The 16,639-nt window shown below is 39.0% G+C and overlaps 1 protein-coding gene across 11 annotated transcripts in view; it reads right to left on the bottom strand.

Moving 5' to 3' along the window:
- The window catches only part of CAB39L (calcium binding protein 39 like), a 129,279-nt gene that overhangs the window by 19,185 nt on the left and 93,455 nt on the right, over positions 1-16,639 (bottom strand). For 10 of the 11 annotated variants that reach the window (XM_036457691.2, XM_036457693.2, XM_036457696.2 and 7 more), the window contains 3 exons: positions 15,676-15,844; positions 10,840-10,899; positions 6,189-6,254 (listed from right to left, as the gene is read on the bottom strand). In XM_036457691.2, coding sequence (XP_036313584.1) covers positions 6,189-6,254; positions 10,840-10,899; positions 15,676-15,844 — 295 coding nt within the window. The remainder of the gene's footprint in view (positions 1-6,188; positions 6,255-10,839; positions 10,900-15,675; positions 15,845-16,639) is intronic. The other variant, XM_045588657.1, reaches the window with a different exon arrangement.

Genomic DNA, 16,639 nt, shown 5'->3' with positions numbered 1-16,639 from the left:
TGGGTCTGTGGCCTTATTTCCCTTGCTCCATCCACCCACCCCAGATATATATATATATGGCTAATATGTAAAGTGTCCCATCAGGAGTTTGACCAGGAGACCAGGATTTCAATTGCTTGCTATGATGTGCACAGACCACACAGAACAAAGGAAGGCCCTGGCTGGCAGCTGGAAGAAAGGCCCAGGATGGCAGCCAGAAGGCCTCGATCAGCCCTGATTGCTGGCCAGGCCTAGGGACTCTCCCCATGCACCAATTTTGTACAACAGGCCTCTATATATAATTGAAAAAACTGTACACAAAGTGTACATTGTAATGATTTCATATACTTATTCATTGTGAAATATTTACCACAATCATGTTAACACATCCACCACCTCAGTTGTGTGTGTGTGTGTGTGTGTGTGTGGTGAGAATGCTTAATATCTACTCTCAACAACTTTCAAGTATACAATTCAGTATTGTTAACTATAGTCACCATAGTGTACATTAGATTCCCAAACCTTATTTATCTATAGCTAAAATTTTATAACTGTTGATCAATTTCTCCCCATTTCCCCTACCCCCCAGCCCATGGTAACCACCATTCTACCCTATGTTTCTGTGAGTCTGACTTTCTCCCTGGCTGAATCTCCTCAACTGCCTCTGTGCTCTCTGTTTTTCCCCAGCTGTACTCACACTGTCTTGCAGTACAGAGTTACTTGTGAGTCTCTTTAGAATGTAAGCTCCACGGGGCATACATCAAATCTTGTTTGTGTTTGTACCCTTCACAGCTTGTGTGATAAATGTGGATAGTGTTGGGGAAATAAGGTCCTATTACCACAGAATCTTCTCAACAAATATAGAAGGAAAGCAGTTTTATTACTTAACTAGAGGCCTGGTGCATGCATTCGTACATGGGTGAGGTCTGGCCAGCCTGCCAGGGGGAGTAAGGGACATGGGTGGTTGGCCGGCCTGCCTGCTGGTTAAACTCCTGGTTGAGGGGACAATTTGCATATTAGCCTTTTATTATATAAGAGATACACTGAGTGGCCAGATTATTATACATTTAGAGATCATAATAATCTGGCTACTCAGTGTATATCTTTATAAAACATGTATGTAACATATCTTAATACTAGTATATAGATATAAATCTAAAATGTATTTCTGTAAAAATATATAATCAAATGTAATATATTAATATACCACATGTTAAAAAATATATATATCACACAAACATACATATGAAAAGGTCTTTTAGCAACAATTTCATTTAAAAAAACCTAATCCTTAAAATGTACATACACACATTCAATAAACATTAGATGATGTTTATGAGTTAAATTCAGATTAAGTCACTTCAGTTTTTATTACATTGTTTTTTGTGGGGATGTCCATCCTTTGCTAATATAATTTCACTACTTTTCTGAAACAATTGTATTAAATCATTTGGTGAACAACACTGAGTCTTTTAGTCAGTAAGTGTTAATCTATTTTAATTAATACTAACAATGACAAAATACTTCACTTCATGGAAAAAGTTGTATTTTTTACTTCCTTAAATTTTATTTCATAGGCTTCATACTATATAGTAAAGCCATGCACATCAAGTACAATAGATATAATGAGTGTGTTTTTTAACTTAGGGTTTTAATTAAATTGACCAGAGTCCAAACCCCTCCCAAATTCCACCAAGGTTCTTTTGAATTATAATCTTTCTATCTAGTAATTAAATGTCAGGCCCCTGAAGAAGACAAGAATTACATTTCTAAACTCTGTCATATGAGTGAAAGGAATTTCGCTGTTAATTATTTTTTATTGACACTAGGAATCCAAGCTCCCCAAAATAGTTTAGGAAAATTTAGAATATGATTAACAAAAGGCAGCAGGTAGCACTACTTTGGAATCAGAAAATAGCATAGTGTGAGGAACATAAGTGACCCCATCTCAAAGCTAACCCGCTGTCCTGACATCTGGGTGATGACAGACCGAACCTCCCCCCTTCCCTAAGTGACTCTGGAACGGAACCAGAGCTTTGGGCTGATCACAAGATTCACATCAATTCTCTCTCTAGGGCGAGGCACTCTCCCAGTTTCTCTTACCTCTCTCTGGCACTGAAGCCTCTGGCACCTGATCTCTTTGCTCATCCATGCATTCTCACTGCTCTCATAACGTACAAAGTCTGGCGCGGTGAGGAGTGGGGGTGGAAGGCTCACCTTTATAACTGACAAACTGGACTTGGCCTCATATTTTGGCATGTCGGTCCTTTCTAGCATTGGGGAGCTGCTTTCATACACTGCCCTTCCACAAAACACCTAGCTTTAATATAATTCATTACTTGAAGAATACTGTAAGTAGACTATTGTAATAATTTAACCTCTTGTTTCCTATAATTATAAAACATCTATATATAAAATATTACAGAATCCAGTGACATAAACAAGGTTATGTTAAAATAGAACGTACTGCTGCTACCCACACAACTAATTTCCAAAAGGAAAAACCAACAGCACGCTAGCAGAGCTCTTCAAAACAATGTTTTTCTGTTGAAGAAAATAATAAACAATATTTAGTGAGCTCTTTCCTTGAATAGAGTGATACAAGACCATTTTAGCAAGTCTCTGCCTGTAATGTGGCATTCAAAAAAGCCAACTCTTGGCCGAAACTGGTTTGGCTCAGTGGACAGAGCATCGGCCTGCGGACTGAAAGGTCCCAGGTTCGATTTCAGTCAAGGGCATGTACTTTGGTTGCGGGCACACCCCCAGTAGGGGATGTGCAAGAGGCAACTGATCGATGATTTTCTCTCATCAATGTTTCTAACTCTCTATCCCTCTCTCTTCCTCTCTGTAAAAAATCAATAAAATATATATTTTTTAAAAAAAACAAAAACAAAAAAGCCAACTCTTCGGTAACCTTTTAAATAATTTCTGCATTCTCAGATATGCTTTATCTGCCTTTTACTAGTTTCTTGTCTTTTTTCTTTTCCTCCTTTTCTATTTTATTTTATTTACTGTTCAACCAGTGCTTGGTTTTACCATATTCTTAATAAAATATTTTCAAGACATTCAATTGTAAAGAATTTTAGGCAGGAATAGCAACCATTATAGTATGTCTGCAGGGATTAATACATAATAAGGTGAGTCAGCTGAGGTATTTGTAAATGAATAGGAAACATAATAAGTTGGAAAAAGGGAGTGTTTAAATACCAGATACAAACTCTGCTGCTTCTTGTTGGTGTCACTGGGAACACTGCAGAGGTCTCTAACCACAGAACCATGTGAAGAGGGAGGCTGGGCAATGGAGAGCTGGGCGACAGCAAACAGCAGTGAGGAATGAACTGTCTTCCTTCCATTTGCTACCCCCAAATTTGTATGACATACACACCAATCACATCTCCACTGTATTAACAAGCTTCTATTTTTAAATGCAAATGAATCCTGGTAGGAATAAGTCTAATTCACACTCTAGTCTCAATTACTTATTTAGAATTGATCAAAACCTCCCAGAGATTAAACTCTGAGGATAATGATGAATATCCATCTATATAAAAGCCCAGCAACCATTATGGTGGAACAACCAGAATGACTAGTCCTATGACCTATGACGCGCACTGATCACCAGGGGCAGATGCTCAATGCAGGACTCCCCCCCCCCCCCCCCCCTTCCCCGTAGTCAGTGTGCTCCTACAAGAGGAAAGCCACTCAGCCAGAAGCCGAGCTCATGGCAGGCGAATGCCTCTCCCACCTCCACAGCAGTGCTAAGGAGCAGCAAGCCAAGAGGTAATGAGCGAGTGGGCGGGCAGTAAGGAGCAGTGAGCCAAGTGGTAAGGAGTAAGCAGGCGGGCGGTTAGGAGTGAAGGGTCCCGAATTGCGAGAGGGTACAGACCAGGCTGAGGGACACCCGCCCCCCATGCACAAATTTTGTGCATCGGGCCTCTAGTTTACTTATAAAATTGCTTTTTATTTTATTGAACAAACATCTATTGCTTATCATGAGCTAGGCTCTGTTTTAACCACTTTCAAATATTAACAAGGGATCAGGATAAGGTGGGGCTGAAGATATCTTGAAAAGAGAATGAGACAATAGGCACAGGGTAGAAGGAGATGATAGGATAGTAAGAAAGGAAAAGCAGAAATTAGGGTCAGAAGGGGGATGTTTGAATAAAAAACTGCCAGTTTTAAAACTCTGTCTAAGACCCTACCCAGCTAGAGAAAAGTCCCTGTCACAAGTTCGTGTTCCTGCTGAAGACGGAACAGGGAGATTTTTTGACCCCTAGTTGTCACCTTAGTTTGTAACAATGTCTCTACTTTGGTCCAGTATCTGACAGATCACCACTGAAAGAGGAAAGATTTGAAAATGTATTAGCAATTTCCCATATTCTGGCCCTTCAGACCATTGTCACCTCTGTTTACTGTATAAGAGGGAGACCACCTCTTATACTAGTAAACACGGACAGCTGTGTTTTGGCTGTCCTCGTGCAGCCCTTCACAAATAAGCAATTCTGTTCTTCAGGTACATGGCCGTGGCAGTAGGATGCATCCTTATCTTCAACTGCGTTATCAAGCTGGACATGGGAAAGCCCGGCACTGATGTCACTGCCTTTGCCTAGAGCTCAGTCTCATCACAGCGAGCTCCAGCAAGGAACACAGCATGGTGTCTTTCCTACAGGGATCACCTTGTATGGGTTTCACTCAAAGGGAAACTCAATAAAGAGTGCTGAGTGACTGGCTGAAAACAGTACAAGGCCCTCTCCTCCATGGTGGAAGCTGGAACAGCGAGGGCACAAATACAGGGGAAAGCAGGTCATGGTCAATACAAAATCATGGTTATAGGATTTTTTATTTACAAAAATATGGTACAAAACTATAATTAATGGCTTAAGTTTAAAACTATACAATATTTAGAAATAAATGCATTGTTCTATGAATGTCATCCCAAACATATAAAAATAAAGTGAATGATATTTAGTAAGCTCAAACATCATACAACTTGGTTGACAAAAAACAACCAAGTATTATCTGCTAAAAACATTCTTTTGAATACAGTAAAACCTTTATATAACAGATTAATTCAGGTGAGTAGGTGTCCATTAAAGCTGAAAGTCTGTTATATAATAAAGTAGGTTTTCCAAATGTGTATGTTAAAAATTTGACAAATTAGTTAACCTGTTTTTACTTATGTAGACACGTTTGTATAACTAACATTAAGTAAGCATGACAAGTTTAATTTCACAGAAAAGTTTTCTATATGTATTGTTGTCATTTTAAATTTACACTGAACAGGTCTAGTAAATGCATGCATTCACCAATCACCTCAAGTAAACAACTGCACACGGTGGGGCGTGGCTTAGCACAGGTGGGAGCATCGGTAGGAAGAGTTAAAAATGCTGCTCAAAGCCATGCTATTGAACAACAGAACCAATTATGACACATAAGGTATGATCATGTGCTAATCATTCTCTGAACACTGTTTATGAGTGGTGACTCTTGGATTTAAATATGTAGACTATAGTTGTAGATATATAATATTTATCTATTTTAACAAAATTACCAGTGTTCTTCCCAACATATGGCCTATTTGCTAAAATTTGTTAAAAGTAACAATGAATTAATAACAAAATAACCTGTTAATTATAAGCAAATCTTTGTTAAAAGCATTTTTAAATTACCAGGGTATTAATTTTCACCCATGACATACGAACCAGAAATTTTGTTCCTTAAATCTGAAGTTCGTTAAATCAAGGACTGCAAAATCAAGGGTTTACCAGTATCTGAGCAGAATACTTAAGAAATGTCCCTCCTGGTCAAATGGCTGCTTCCAGGCACTTTTCACTGGCGGAGGGAAGGCCACTCTCAGACAGACAGATGTAGCCCTGCTCTGCTGGGCTCCCTGTTTGATAAGGGAGAATGGCATTTCCACAGGAATTTCACAGGAGACATAATCTCAAATTGGAGATATAATCTCAAATTGTGGTCACACACAACATACTTTTTGTGTAGTAGCACATACTTATTATTTATATTATTACTTCTAAAAAGTATTTGAGGCAAGACTCATTATTTTGCTATAAAGTATAGTTGTAACAAAGTATTTCTCAAGTTACAAAAAGGATATTTAAATTTTTCTGTATTTACTTGCTTACTAATAAACCAATCATTTACTACTAAGACATCAATTTATGGAGACTCTAAGTTAAATTTGATATTACCTTTAAAGACTGTCTCTTAGTCACATAATTCTCAGACTGAAGCAATTTCTCATAGTCTTCAAAAATCTAATGAAAAGAAAATAAATATTACAGTGTAAAGCCAACTGTTATTTCTCTGCATTAGGTTTGCTTGCTTGCTTCAGAAGTAAGTAAAGCCCCAATCCCTGAGCCCAGCTGCTGTGCTTTCTGTCTCTGTGTGCTTAATCCTAGTCCGACCATCACTGTCCTCTGGGAGGTTCCCCTTGCCCCATCCTCTTTTTCACATAAGGACATCGAGAGTGTGAAGGTCAAGTGATATAAGAGACATACTTCTCTACTTTATTTTAGTTCTGCAAATTATAAATAGGGTAGAAAATATAGTAATTTAATACTCACAATAAATCATTTTGAAATAAAGCATCTATTGAGTTGCAAGACTCAATTGCATTTATGCCATATTAAAAAATATGTTTATGTAGATTTGCTGGTAGTCTTTGAATAATTTAAAAAGATTAAATAATTTAGGGTTTCACCTGGCAACTCATTAAAAATCAAGTTGTCGCCGAGGCTGGTTTGGCTCAGTGGATAGAGCGTCGGCCTGCGGAGTGAAGGGTCCCAGGTTCGATTCTGGTCAAGGGCATGTACCTTGGTTGTGGGCAAATCCCCAATGGGGGACATGTAGGAGGCAACTGATCGATATTTCTGGCTCTCTATCTCTCTCCCTTCCTCTCTGTAAAAAATCAAAATGTTTATTTAAAAAAAAAAGAAAAAAAGAAAGAAAGTCGTCAAATTCATAGCATGAACATGTACAGGAAATAGGGCTACTTTTGCTGCATGATGGCAATGCTAATCCCAACTAGCCTCTCTGGAGCACCTCTACTCTCCCCAGAGGCTGGGGACACTGGTGCTTAGAGCCCGTTTCCTAATGTGGTCGAACATCAACCATCCCTAAGGCCCCTCCATCAACTCAGGGAGCCAGCAGCTGGGGAAGCTCAGTGTCAACCTCCCACCATGTGTTGATGCACTCAGGGATTACTAAGGTGGAAGGAGCAGTACCAGCAGAGAATTGAAAGCTAGAGTTTTCAGAGGCTAAAGAAGGTACAAAACAGTCCTGGTCCTCAGATGGCCAAGTGGGGGGGGGGGGGGGGGGTTTGCTTGAGTGAGATGAGGGCAAGCTGAGCACACTGATGATAATTACTGAGAGAATTAAGAAAGTGGAAAGTATAGGGAGAAACCAAGATGGCAGCCTAGGTAAACACCTAAATTGCTGTCTTGTACAACAATTTCAAAACAGCAACTAAAAGACAGAACAGACATCATCTAAAACCACAAGAAAGCTGGCTGAGTGGAAATTCTACAACTAGAAGGAAAGAGAAAAGCTCAGGGATCGGAGGAGCCGCAAAGTGCTGAGGTAGAGAGACATGTGCGCAGAGAGGAAGGGTGCCCGAGTGCCAGGCTGGCGGGAGGGGAAATGAAGCCCCTGACTGCACTGAACCCCAGTTCTGACTGCATTGAACCCCAGCTACAGCCAGAACTCCATGGACCCAGACTCATACAGGTGGAGTCTGGACTATAGAGAAAGGCACAAGGAGATTTGGAGACTCGGAGAATCAGGTGGAACTGCAGCAGGCAGGGTCTAGAGGCACACATGCAAGTGCACATAAAGAGGTCTGACTGTGGAGGTTGCCGCAGGCTTTCCATAGCAGAAAGAGTCAAAAGCTCCTGACTGTACTGAATCCCAGTTCTGATTGCACTAAAACCCAGTTCCGGGTGAGCCCCTGGGGGACCCACGCTCTTACAGGGAGTATCTGGACTGTCAGGTGGAAACTCAGGGGATCCATGGAAGGCAGAGGTCTGGAGGCGCATTCCTAAGAGCAGGGCTGATGGGAAGCCAAGACTGTCTGCTCAGCCCTGAGACTTTGCCCTCTCCAAGATGAGCACAGAGACTTTTGCAATTTTGCAATTCTGATCCTATAAGGCTGTCTCCAATACAGAAGGTATCCCAGCATAGACACAGCTGATACCCACAGTCAACTGGCTTGGAGGTCAATTCATCCCAGTGATACCAATAACAATCAAAACTTAACTACAACAAGGCTGTACACACAGTCCACAAAAAGGAGCAACAAGAGTGTCCACCTCAGGTAACTGGGAAGGCTGACTGACCGAGCCATATAGGAAACCTAGCACACAAAGCTACGCTACCAACTCAGGGAAGCAGCGAAAATGTGAAATCAAAGAAACAGACCACAAATGAAAGAAATGAAGGAGAACAAATGACTGGGTATAGAATTCAAAACCAGTTATAAGGTTTTTCAAGAATTTCCTAAAAAAGGTCAATAAATTTAATGAGATCCTCGAGAATATGAAAAAGGACCAACTAGAAATTAAACATACACTGACTGAAATAAAAAATAATATACAGAGACCCAACAGCAGACCAGAGGAACGCAAGGATCAAGTCAAAGATTTGAAATACAAAGAAGCAAAAAAGACTCAAATGGAAAAGAAAAAACAAAAAAGAATCCAAAAAGTTGAAAATAGTGTAAGAAGTCTGGGACAAGTTCAAACCTACCAACACCAAAATTATGGGGGTGCTAGAAGAAGAGAGAGAGCAAGATACTGAAAAACTATTTGAAGAAATAGTGACAGAAAACTTCCCTCACCTGGTGAAAGAAATAGACTTACAAGTCCAGGAAGCGCACAGAATCCCAAACAAAAGGAATCCAAAGAGGACCACACCAAGACACATCATAATTAAAATGCCAAGGGCAAAAGACAAAGAGAGAATCTTACAGGCAGCAAGAGAAAAACAGTTACTTATAAGGGAGCACCCATATGATTATCAGCTGATTTCTCAACAGAAACTATGCAGGCCAGATGGGAGAGGCAAGAAATAATCAAAGTGATGAATAGCAAGAACCTACAACCAAGATTACTCTATACCCAGCAAAGTTATCATTCAGAATGGAAGGTCAGATAAAGAACTTCCTAGATCAGAAAAAGCTAAAGGAGTTCATCACCACTAAACCAGTATTATATGAAATGCTGAAAGGTATTCTTTAAGAGGAAGAAGAAAGAAGTAAAGATAAAAATTATGAACGACAAATACATATCTATCAACAAGTGAACCTAAAAATCAAGTGAATTAAAAATCTGAGGAACAGAATAAACTGGTGAATATAATAGAATCAGGGGCAAAGAAAGGGAGTGGATTGATAATTATCAGGGGAAAGATGTGTGGGGGGTACAGGAAGAGACTGGACTAAAATCATACACCTATGGATGAGGATAATACGGGGAGGTAAGGGCAGAGGGTGGGGTGGGAACTGAGTGGAGGGAAGCTATGAGGGGAAAGGAGAAACAATTGTAATAGTCTGAACAATAAAGATTTATTAAATTTTTTTTTAAATATATTTTATTGATTTTGTACAGAGAGGAAGGGAGAGAGATAGAGAGTTAGAAACATCGATGAGAGAGAGTCATCGATCAGTTGCCTCTTGCACACCCCCTACTGGGGATATGCCCGCAACCAAGGTACATGCCCTTGACCGGAATCGAACCCGGGTCCCTTCAGTCCCCAAGCCGACGCTCTATCCATTGAGCCAAACCGGTCCCGGCAAGATTTATTAAATTTTAAAAAATAGCCAAAAAAGTGAAAAGTATAAACAAAAGCATGTAGTTCACATTAAAGTCACAATAACTAGACTTATTATTTATAAAGGACTGATTATTTATTCTAGGTATTAGGGATACAAGTAATAATGATGAAACTTAATGCTGAGTGCTTACCATGGTACCATCTTGAAAACTTTAAATCTTGTTAAATTCCTACCACTGCCCTATGAAGTAAGCGAAATCTTTATTTTGAAGTAGTTATAGGAACTTGCCCAGGGTCACGCAATTAGTAAGAGGAGAGCTGGGTCTTGAAGCGGACTTGAAGTCTATATTGAACTCTGGACCCTTGTGTTCAACAGATAAGTTTCTGCCTCTCAGGGAGCTAAAGGACCAGCTAGTTAGATCCAGACACAATATATCAATAATAATACATTGTAAAAAGTGAGGGAGAGGCAGGGGAGGGAGGCAAGATATGTGTGTGAATGTGTGTGTGTGTGTGTGTGTGTGTGTGTAAGGGTGTGAGTGTGTAAGGGTGTGGTTAGGGAAAGCTTGCTAGAAGTGTCACATTATTCCAAATTGCAAAAGGATGAGCTGGATTCACCATTAGAGAAGATAGAAATATTTTGGTATTTCTACTAGTCAGTAAAACTAATTATTGACCAGGTCAAATGACTTATCTTAGTTATGGTAGGGTGTTATTCCATATGGAAGAGTTACCTACTGGCTCTTAAGGGCAACATGGATACCCTTAAGTTAAGATCAAGGTAGACAGGTGCTAGTTGTTTCTTGGAGCTCCAAAGCACAACACTAAGAAGAGATATAAAAAATGAGAAAGCCCTGATGTCCTGCCATCATCAATTTTCCACAAGGTTTACTGATGGTCTGGCTTCTGGGTAAAAGATAAATTGGATATATGGTTGAGATGGTTGATTTCTATAGTGGATCATAAACATAAATAAGTGCTCATAGATCTAAGAGAGAGGGAGGGAGGAAAGAAAGAAGAAAGGGAGGGGAAGAGAGAATAAAGAAAGACGTAAAAATAACTTCTACTTACAGTGTCATAATTTTTTTCTAAGAAGTCTGCTACCAACACTTTATGTCTGGTTAGTAAGTCCTAGAGAAAGAAGAACCAAGTGAAACAAAATTATCATAGCTAATAAATTTTTTAAGAATCTTTTTCTTCTAAGATTTAATAAGTCCACTAATTTGAAACATAAGTTTCAGAAGAAACTTTTGTTTACATCACAAAATTATTTCCATTCTTACTTTAAGATGTGAAACACAAGCTTGTTTCATGTTAAAAACAAGTGTTTGTTTTAAATTCATATAATTGCTAAATTATAGAAATAATTTAATTACTAAAACAAATGGTATTTTAGAGATGAGCTTACAGTTTATTTCTGCAAGCCACAACTCTACATTGAACATATGATATAATATTCAAATAAAGTTTATGATGATCTTTTAAAGATATCATTAACAACTAATCATTTAAAAAAATGAATTCTGAATGGTCTAAAAGTATATCTCACAAGTTGACAGATTTTAAGGGATTTTAAGCTTTAGTGTTTTGTCTTAACCACTTTTAAAACAGAGTTGCCTAGGATGCTGGGAAGCACAAGAATGACATCTAGCAGGGCCGTCTCCTATCACCATGCTCTGGGCTTCATGGGCTGAGAGCTTCTCCGTAGCACAATGCACCCTTTCAAAGTTGAACACAAGCAGCCCGATCTTATTACAGACATAACTCTCAGAAAACTGGACAAAAGCATAAAGGAACGTTTGACTGTTTTCAAATCACACCTTAATCATATCCTTAATTCACCTTAATGTGGAAAGAAAACAAGCTTCACTTAATCCCTTTTGTAAGCTTAGAAGCTAAATACCCTATTTAGGTATTGTTCAAAATTTAATTAAAAACCTAACAAGAATTTCACAGTTTTCCAAAATAAATTCTTATACTTTAATACATATTTAATTAAAACTTCCTAAAAGCATATAGAAGATACACACAATAATCTCACAAAGAAGGCAGCAATGGTAAAACTCATCTATTTCTATTTTAATAAAAAGTAAAATATTTAAAGCATTTTGCATTATAATTTTCAAGTTCAAAAATAATGAGACTAGCTGAAACCAGTTTGGCTCAATGGACAGAGCTTCAGCTTGGGGACTGAAGGGTCCAAGGTTCGATTCCGATCAAAGGCATGTACCTTGGTTGCGGGCATATCCCCAGTAGGGGGTGTGCAAGAGGCAGCTGATCAATGACTCTCTCTCATCGATGTTTCTAACTCTCTATCTCTCTCCCTTCCTCTCTGTACAAAATCAATAAAAAATATATTTTTTAAAAAATAATGAGGCTAGCTTAATTTCATTTCATAATACATGTTGTCACAACCTGATTGACTACTGGGCCTATCAGTGGAAACGTGGTCCTTTCCCCCCGTAGAACATGGAAGCCAAACAAGTATGCTGTTCTGGAACTGTAATTTTAAAATGGGAAAACTTCCCTGGCTGGGTGGCTCAGTTGGTTGGAGCACAGGTTCAATTCCAGATCAGAGCACACACTTAAGTTTCAGGTTCGATTCCCCAGTTAGGTACAGTGTGTACAGGAGGCAACTGATAGATGCTTCTCTCTCACATCCATGTTTCTCTATCTATCTTTCTTTTTTTCTGTCTCTCTCTAAAAAACAAACAAAACAAAACATATCCTTGGGTGGGAATAAAAAAAAGGGGGAGGGGGTTCATTCCTGGCCTGTCTGAAGTAAAAATTCAAACTATTCCTCTCCTGAGGACTCTTGAGAGAGTAAGGTAGTCCTACAGCACACTTTGGGTCCCTAATCTTTTCCAAGATGGATATTTGGGATACCTAATTTGCAGACAATCCATTCCCTAACGCTCCTGAGCAGTATCAGTGATTTTCTGAGCTGACCCAGGACTGATGCACCATGGGAGTTCTCCACCTGCCACAAGCTGTCAGCCTTGAGAATTTGGCCCATGTTCTCCCTCTGCCCCAGGGCCTGCACATGTGGTGACAGCAGCAACACAAAAAGCACTCTGCCACTACATGCCGCCTGGAAAGGTTTTCTGTTCACTACACATTAGCATTACACCAAAGAATCAGGAGACAGTTCTGTTAGTAACAACTCCTTCAAAATTCTAAGGGGAAAAAATGTGAAATAACTTAACTGCTCTCACTTGCCAGCCTGGTCACCCCTAACTGCCCTCCCCTGCTGGCCTGGTTGCCCCCAACTGCCCTCCCCTGCAGGCCTGGTCACGCCTACCTACCCTCCCCTGCAGACATGCTCCCCACAACTGTCCAACCCTGCAGGCCTGGTCACCTCCAACTGCCCTCCCTTGTTGGCCATCTTGTGGTGGCCATATTGTGTCCACATGGGGGCGGCCATCTTTGACCACATGGGGATGGCCACCTTGTGTGTTGGAGTGATGGTCAATTTGCATATTACCTCTGTATTTTATATATATAGGGTGACATTATTTGAGAACCTGCTGAACATAAACAACAAAAAAATATGCTGAAATACAAATCAAAACATCATAATATTTCATGATTCAATATTGTGCTGGAAATTAAAGTGGGCTGAACATATGATAGCAAGACATTATTATCAAGTTTCTCCTATTAAATGTTGAAAAATCTTTGGGGAAATTTCCAAAAATAGATATTTAACTGTATTTGGTTTTTCCTCCATTAAAATTTGTATTATGTTTACAATTATTTGTGAAGTCTTATGCTTTTTTTTTTTTTTTTTTTTTTTTTTTTTTTTTTTTTTTTTTTTAGCAACTACCTGTGTTCATCATCAGATAGAAAAGGGAAAACAGAATTACAATATCTATTAATAGAAAACATTTCCTAAAATGCTTAGACACAGACATGTTGCTAGAAAAACATTGAATCAGATTCTGTGTTAAATGTCATTCTTCATATCTGATGTACCACAGCCGCTCTCACCATGTGCTCTAGGTATGCTCTTTCTGTAGCCACTATACCATTTTGTTTTGCCAGGTGAGACTGAGAGGCCTGTGAAATGAAAAGACTCCTAGGGTTTCACAGCACTCAGAGCACATGTCCATGTTTGCTATTCCCCTCCCCTTCCCTCTACCCACTAGTCAACTCTCCTTAGTCTGTCCTCAACCTTCCTTCCACTCACTCTTTGTGTTCTTCCTAGACTTCCTCTTCCTTTATTTACATCTTATCTTCACCCTAATTTCTCCTTCTTCTCTTCTCTTTCCCTTGCTCCTTTCCATCTATCACAGACTTCCAGGTAAGGGCTTTTCCTCTCCCCCGTTTTCTCAGGGAGAATCTGGGGAGCAGGCAGGACTGGATAGAGTCATGTGGAAAACCTGAGCAGGCTGGTGACTATCCTTCCTTCAATCTCAAATTCTAGGTTGATATTTTATTTCAGATTCGGCTCAAGCCCTCAGAGCATAAAGATTTGCCATTATTGAAAAATGAACGTGCTGCCGGACAGTGTGGCTCAGTGGTTGAGCATTGACCTATGAATCAGGAGGTCACAGTTCAATTCCCGGTCAGAGCACGTGTCCAGGTTGTGGGCTCAATCCCTGGTTGGGGGCTTGCAGGAGGCAGCCAATCAATGGTTCTCTCTCATCATTGATGTTTCTATCTCTCTCTCCCTCTCCCTTCCTCTTTAAAATCAATAAAAATATATTTTAAACATTTTGCCATTATTGAAAAATGAAAATGCTGCCAGGCCAATGTGTTCCGTGGTTGATCATCAACCCATCAACCAGGAGGGCACGGTTCAATTCCCGGTCAGAGCACATGCCCAGCCTGCAGGCTTGATCCTCTCTAGGAAGTGAACAGGAAGCAGCCGATCAATGATGTTTCTCTCTCATCAATGTTTCTATCCCTTTCTTCGTCTACCTTCCTCTCTCTCTCAAAATTAATAAAAACATTTTTAAAAAAGAAAAACGAACATGCCACAAACATTGATACCAGTTTCAAAATACACTAAACAATGGCAGAATCATAAGAATGAGTACATGGCTTTCTAAAATAAAAACCTGAAGGGGATATCATTCTTTGGATGTATAAGTACTAGTATTTTAGTTTTCAAAATAACTACACTATTTTCTAATATGCTCTCTGAACATCTTTTTGACAACCAAACTCATAGAAACAGAAAGTAGAAAGTGGCTGCCAGTAGCTGGAGAGGGAAATGGAAAATTGTTTAATAGAAACCAGTTGTATGATAATATGAATATACATATGCACTGAAGTATGACTAAACAATGATTAAGATGATAATTTTATGTGCATTTTACCACAATTAAAAATGTCTTAATTTAAAAACTAAGTTAGATTAAACTTAACACCTACATAATAACAAAGTATATAAAAAGAATATGTAAGATTATTTTAAAAATACAATATAATTTATTAGTGTGGAAATTTGAAAAATACACTGATAAAATAATATTGTCTTCACATATTCAAAAATGTAATTCTCTACTTTCCTTCACACCGAATTTCTTTCCTTGGAGGCAAATACCCTATTTCCCAGACACCTTCCCAGATGCATTTGATACATATACACGTTAAGTGGAAGCTTATACCCTTTGTTTTTAACATAAATAAAAGTATGGCATACACAGAGAACTGTTTTTTCCTATTTATATATTGGAATTCATTCTGTATTAGCTGTGGCAGTATGTTGAGATGTGGCAACTAGCCTAATAGGCTGTATTCTATTTTCTAATGCCTCTTATGATCCACAACATACACATTTGTCTATGCCCACACCTAAGAAATAGAATTTTCTGCTTTTTAAAATTAAATTGCTTCTTCAGAGGCCAAGTGACTCTAAATGCTGAAACTAAGTGATCTACTTTATTAAGGAAAAATTACCTTAAAAGAAGCAAAGGCATCTGATGCAATATCAAATGTTGACAACTCCACATACTTAAAGAAATCTCTGAATTGATCAGAAAAGAGGATGATTTTGGCAAGTGGTTCATGTCGAATACATTCTCTCAGCATAATTCCACAACGTAAGGCAATCTGTGGGGCTTCATATCTAAAGCATAAACAAGAGACAGAGAACTCTGTTATCCTATTAACAAATAGTATTAATCTTATCAAAAGAACCTTTTCAACACTGCTGTTATGGAGGCATAGACAGCATTTGTCATAGTTCTTTCAAACACCATTCATCCAATGCCCACTGAATATCTATGATGTGTGTGGTATTATTCCAGGTACTGGGGGTACATCAGTAAGCAGACAAGTCACTTGCTTCCTAATGTTCCGTATTTTAGTGAGATTACATCTGGTGGGGGAAGAGGCAGGCTATAAAAAATGAAAAGAGAATTTCATTTTCTGAGAAGTGCTCTGAAACTAAAGAGAATAAAAACAGTGTGACAGGCTAAGCCTCTCATGATAAGATTGGCATTTTCTTTGGTTGCCCCTCAAACGCTGCACCCAATTACAGGCCAGAGAGAGCAATGCCAGGGATCTGCTTTATTGGGGGAAAGTATCCCAACCCTAATGCATGCGCAGTTTAGCCCCAGAACAACTATTGCATGACCTTATCACCATTATAACAGTAAAAAACATATGCTGGGTAGAGACTGAATACGCTAATGAAACATACGACGTATGAAGAAATATGATATATAGTGCAACCATCAAAGAGCCCCGCCACTACATGCTTACATATTATACTTAGATGTCAGCTTTCCCGTCTAAAATCCTTTAAAATTTCTCCCCAGCCATTGCTCAAAAAGTAGCATCTTTCCTCTTTTCTAAGAGTTGTCTCCCTTTGTGCACGAAGCTTTAATGAACCTTCACCTAAGTCATGATTCAATGGGTT

The sequence above is a fragment of the Pipistrellus kuhlii genome, unplaced genomic scaffold (genome assembly GCF_014108245.1).
Source record: "Pipistrellus kuhlii isolate mPipKuh1 unplaced genomic scaffold, mPipKuh1.p scaffold_m20_p_3, whole genome shotgun sequence".
Taxonomy (NCBI): Eukaryota; Metazoa; Chordata; class Mammalia; order Chiroptera; family Vespertilionidae; genus Pipistrellus; species Pipistrellus kuhlii.
This window is presented reverse-complemented; position numbering and strand designations above follow the sequence as displayed.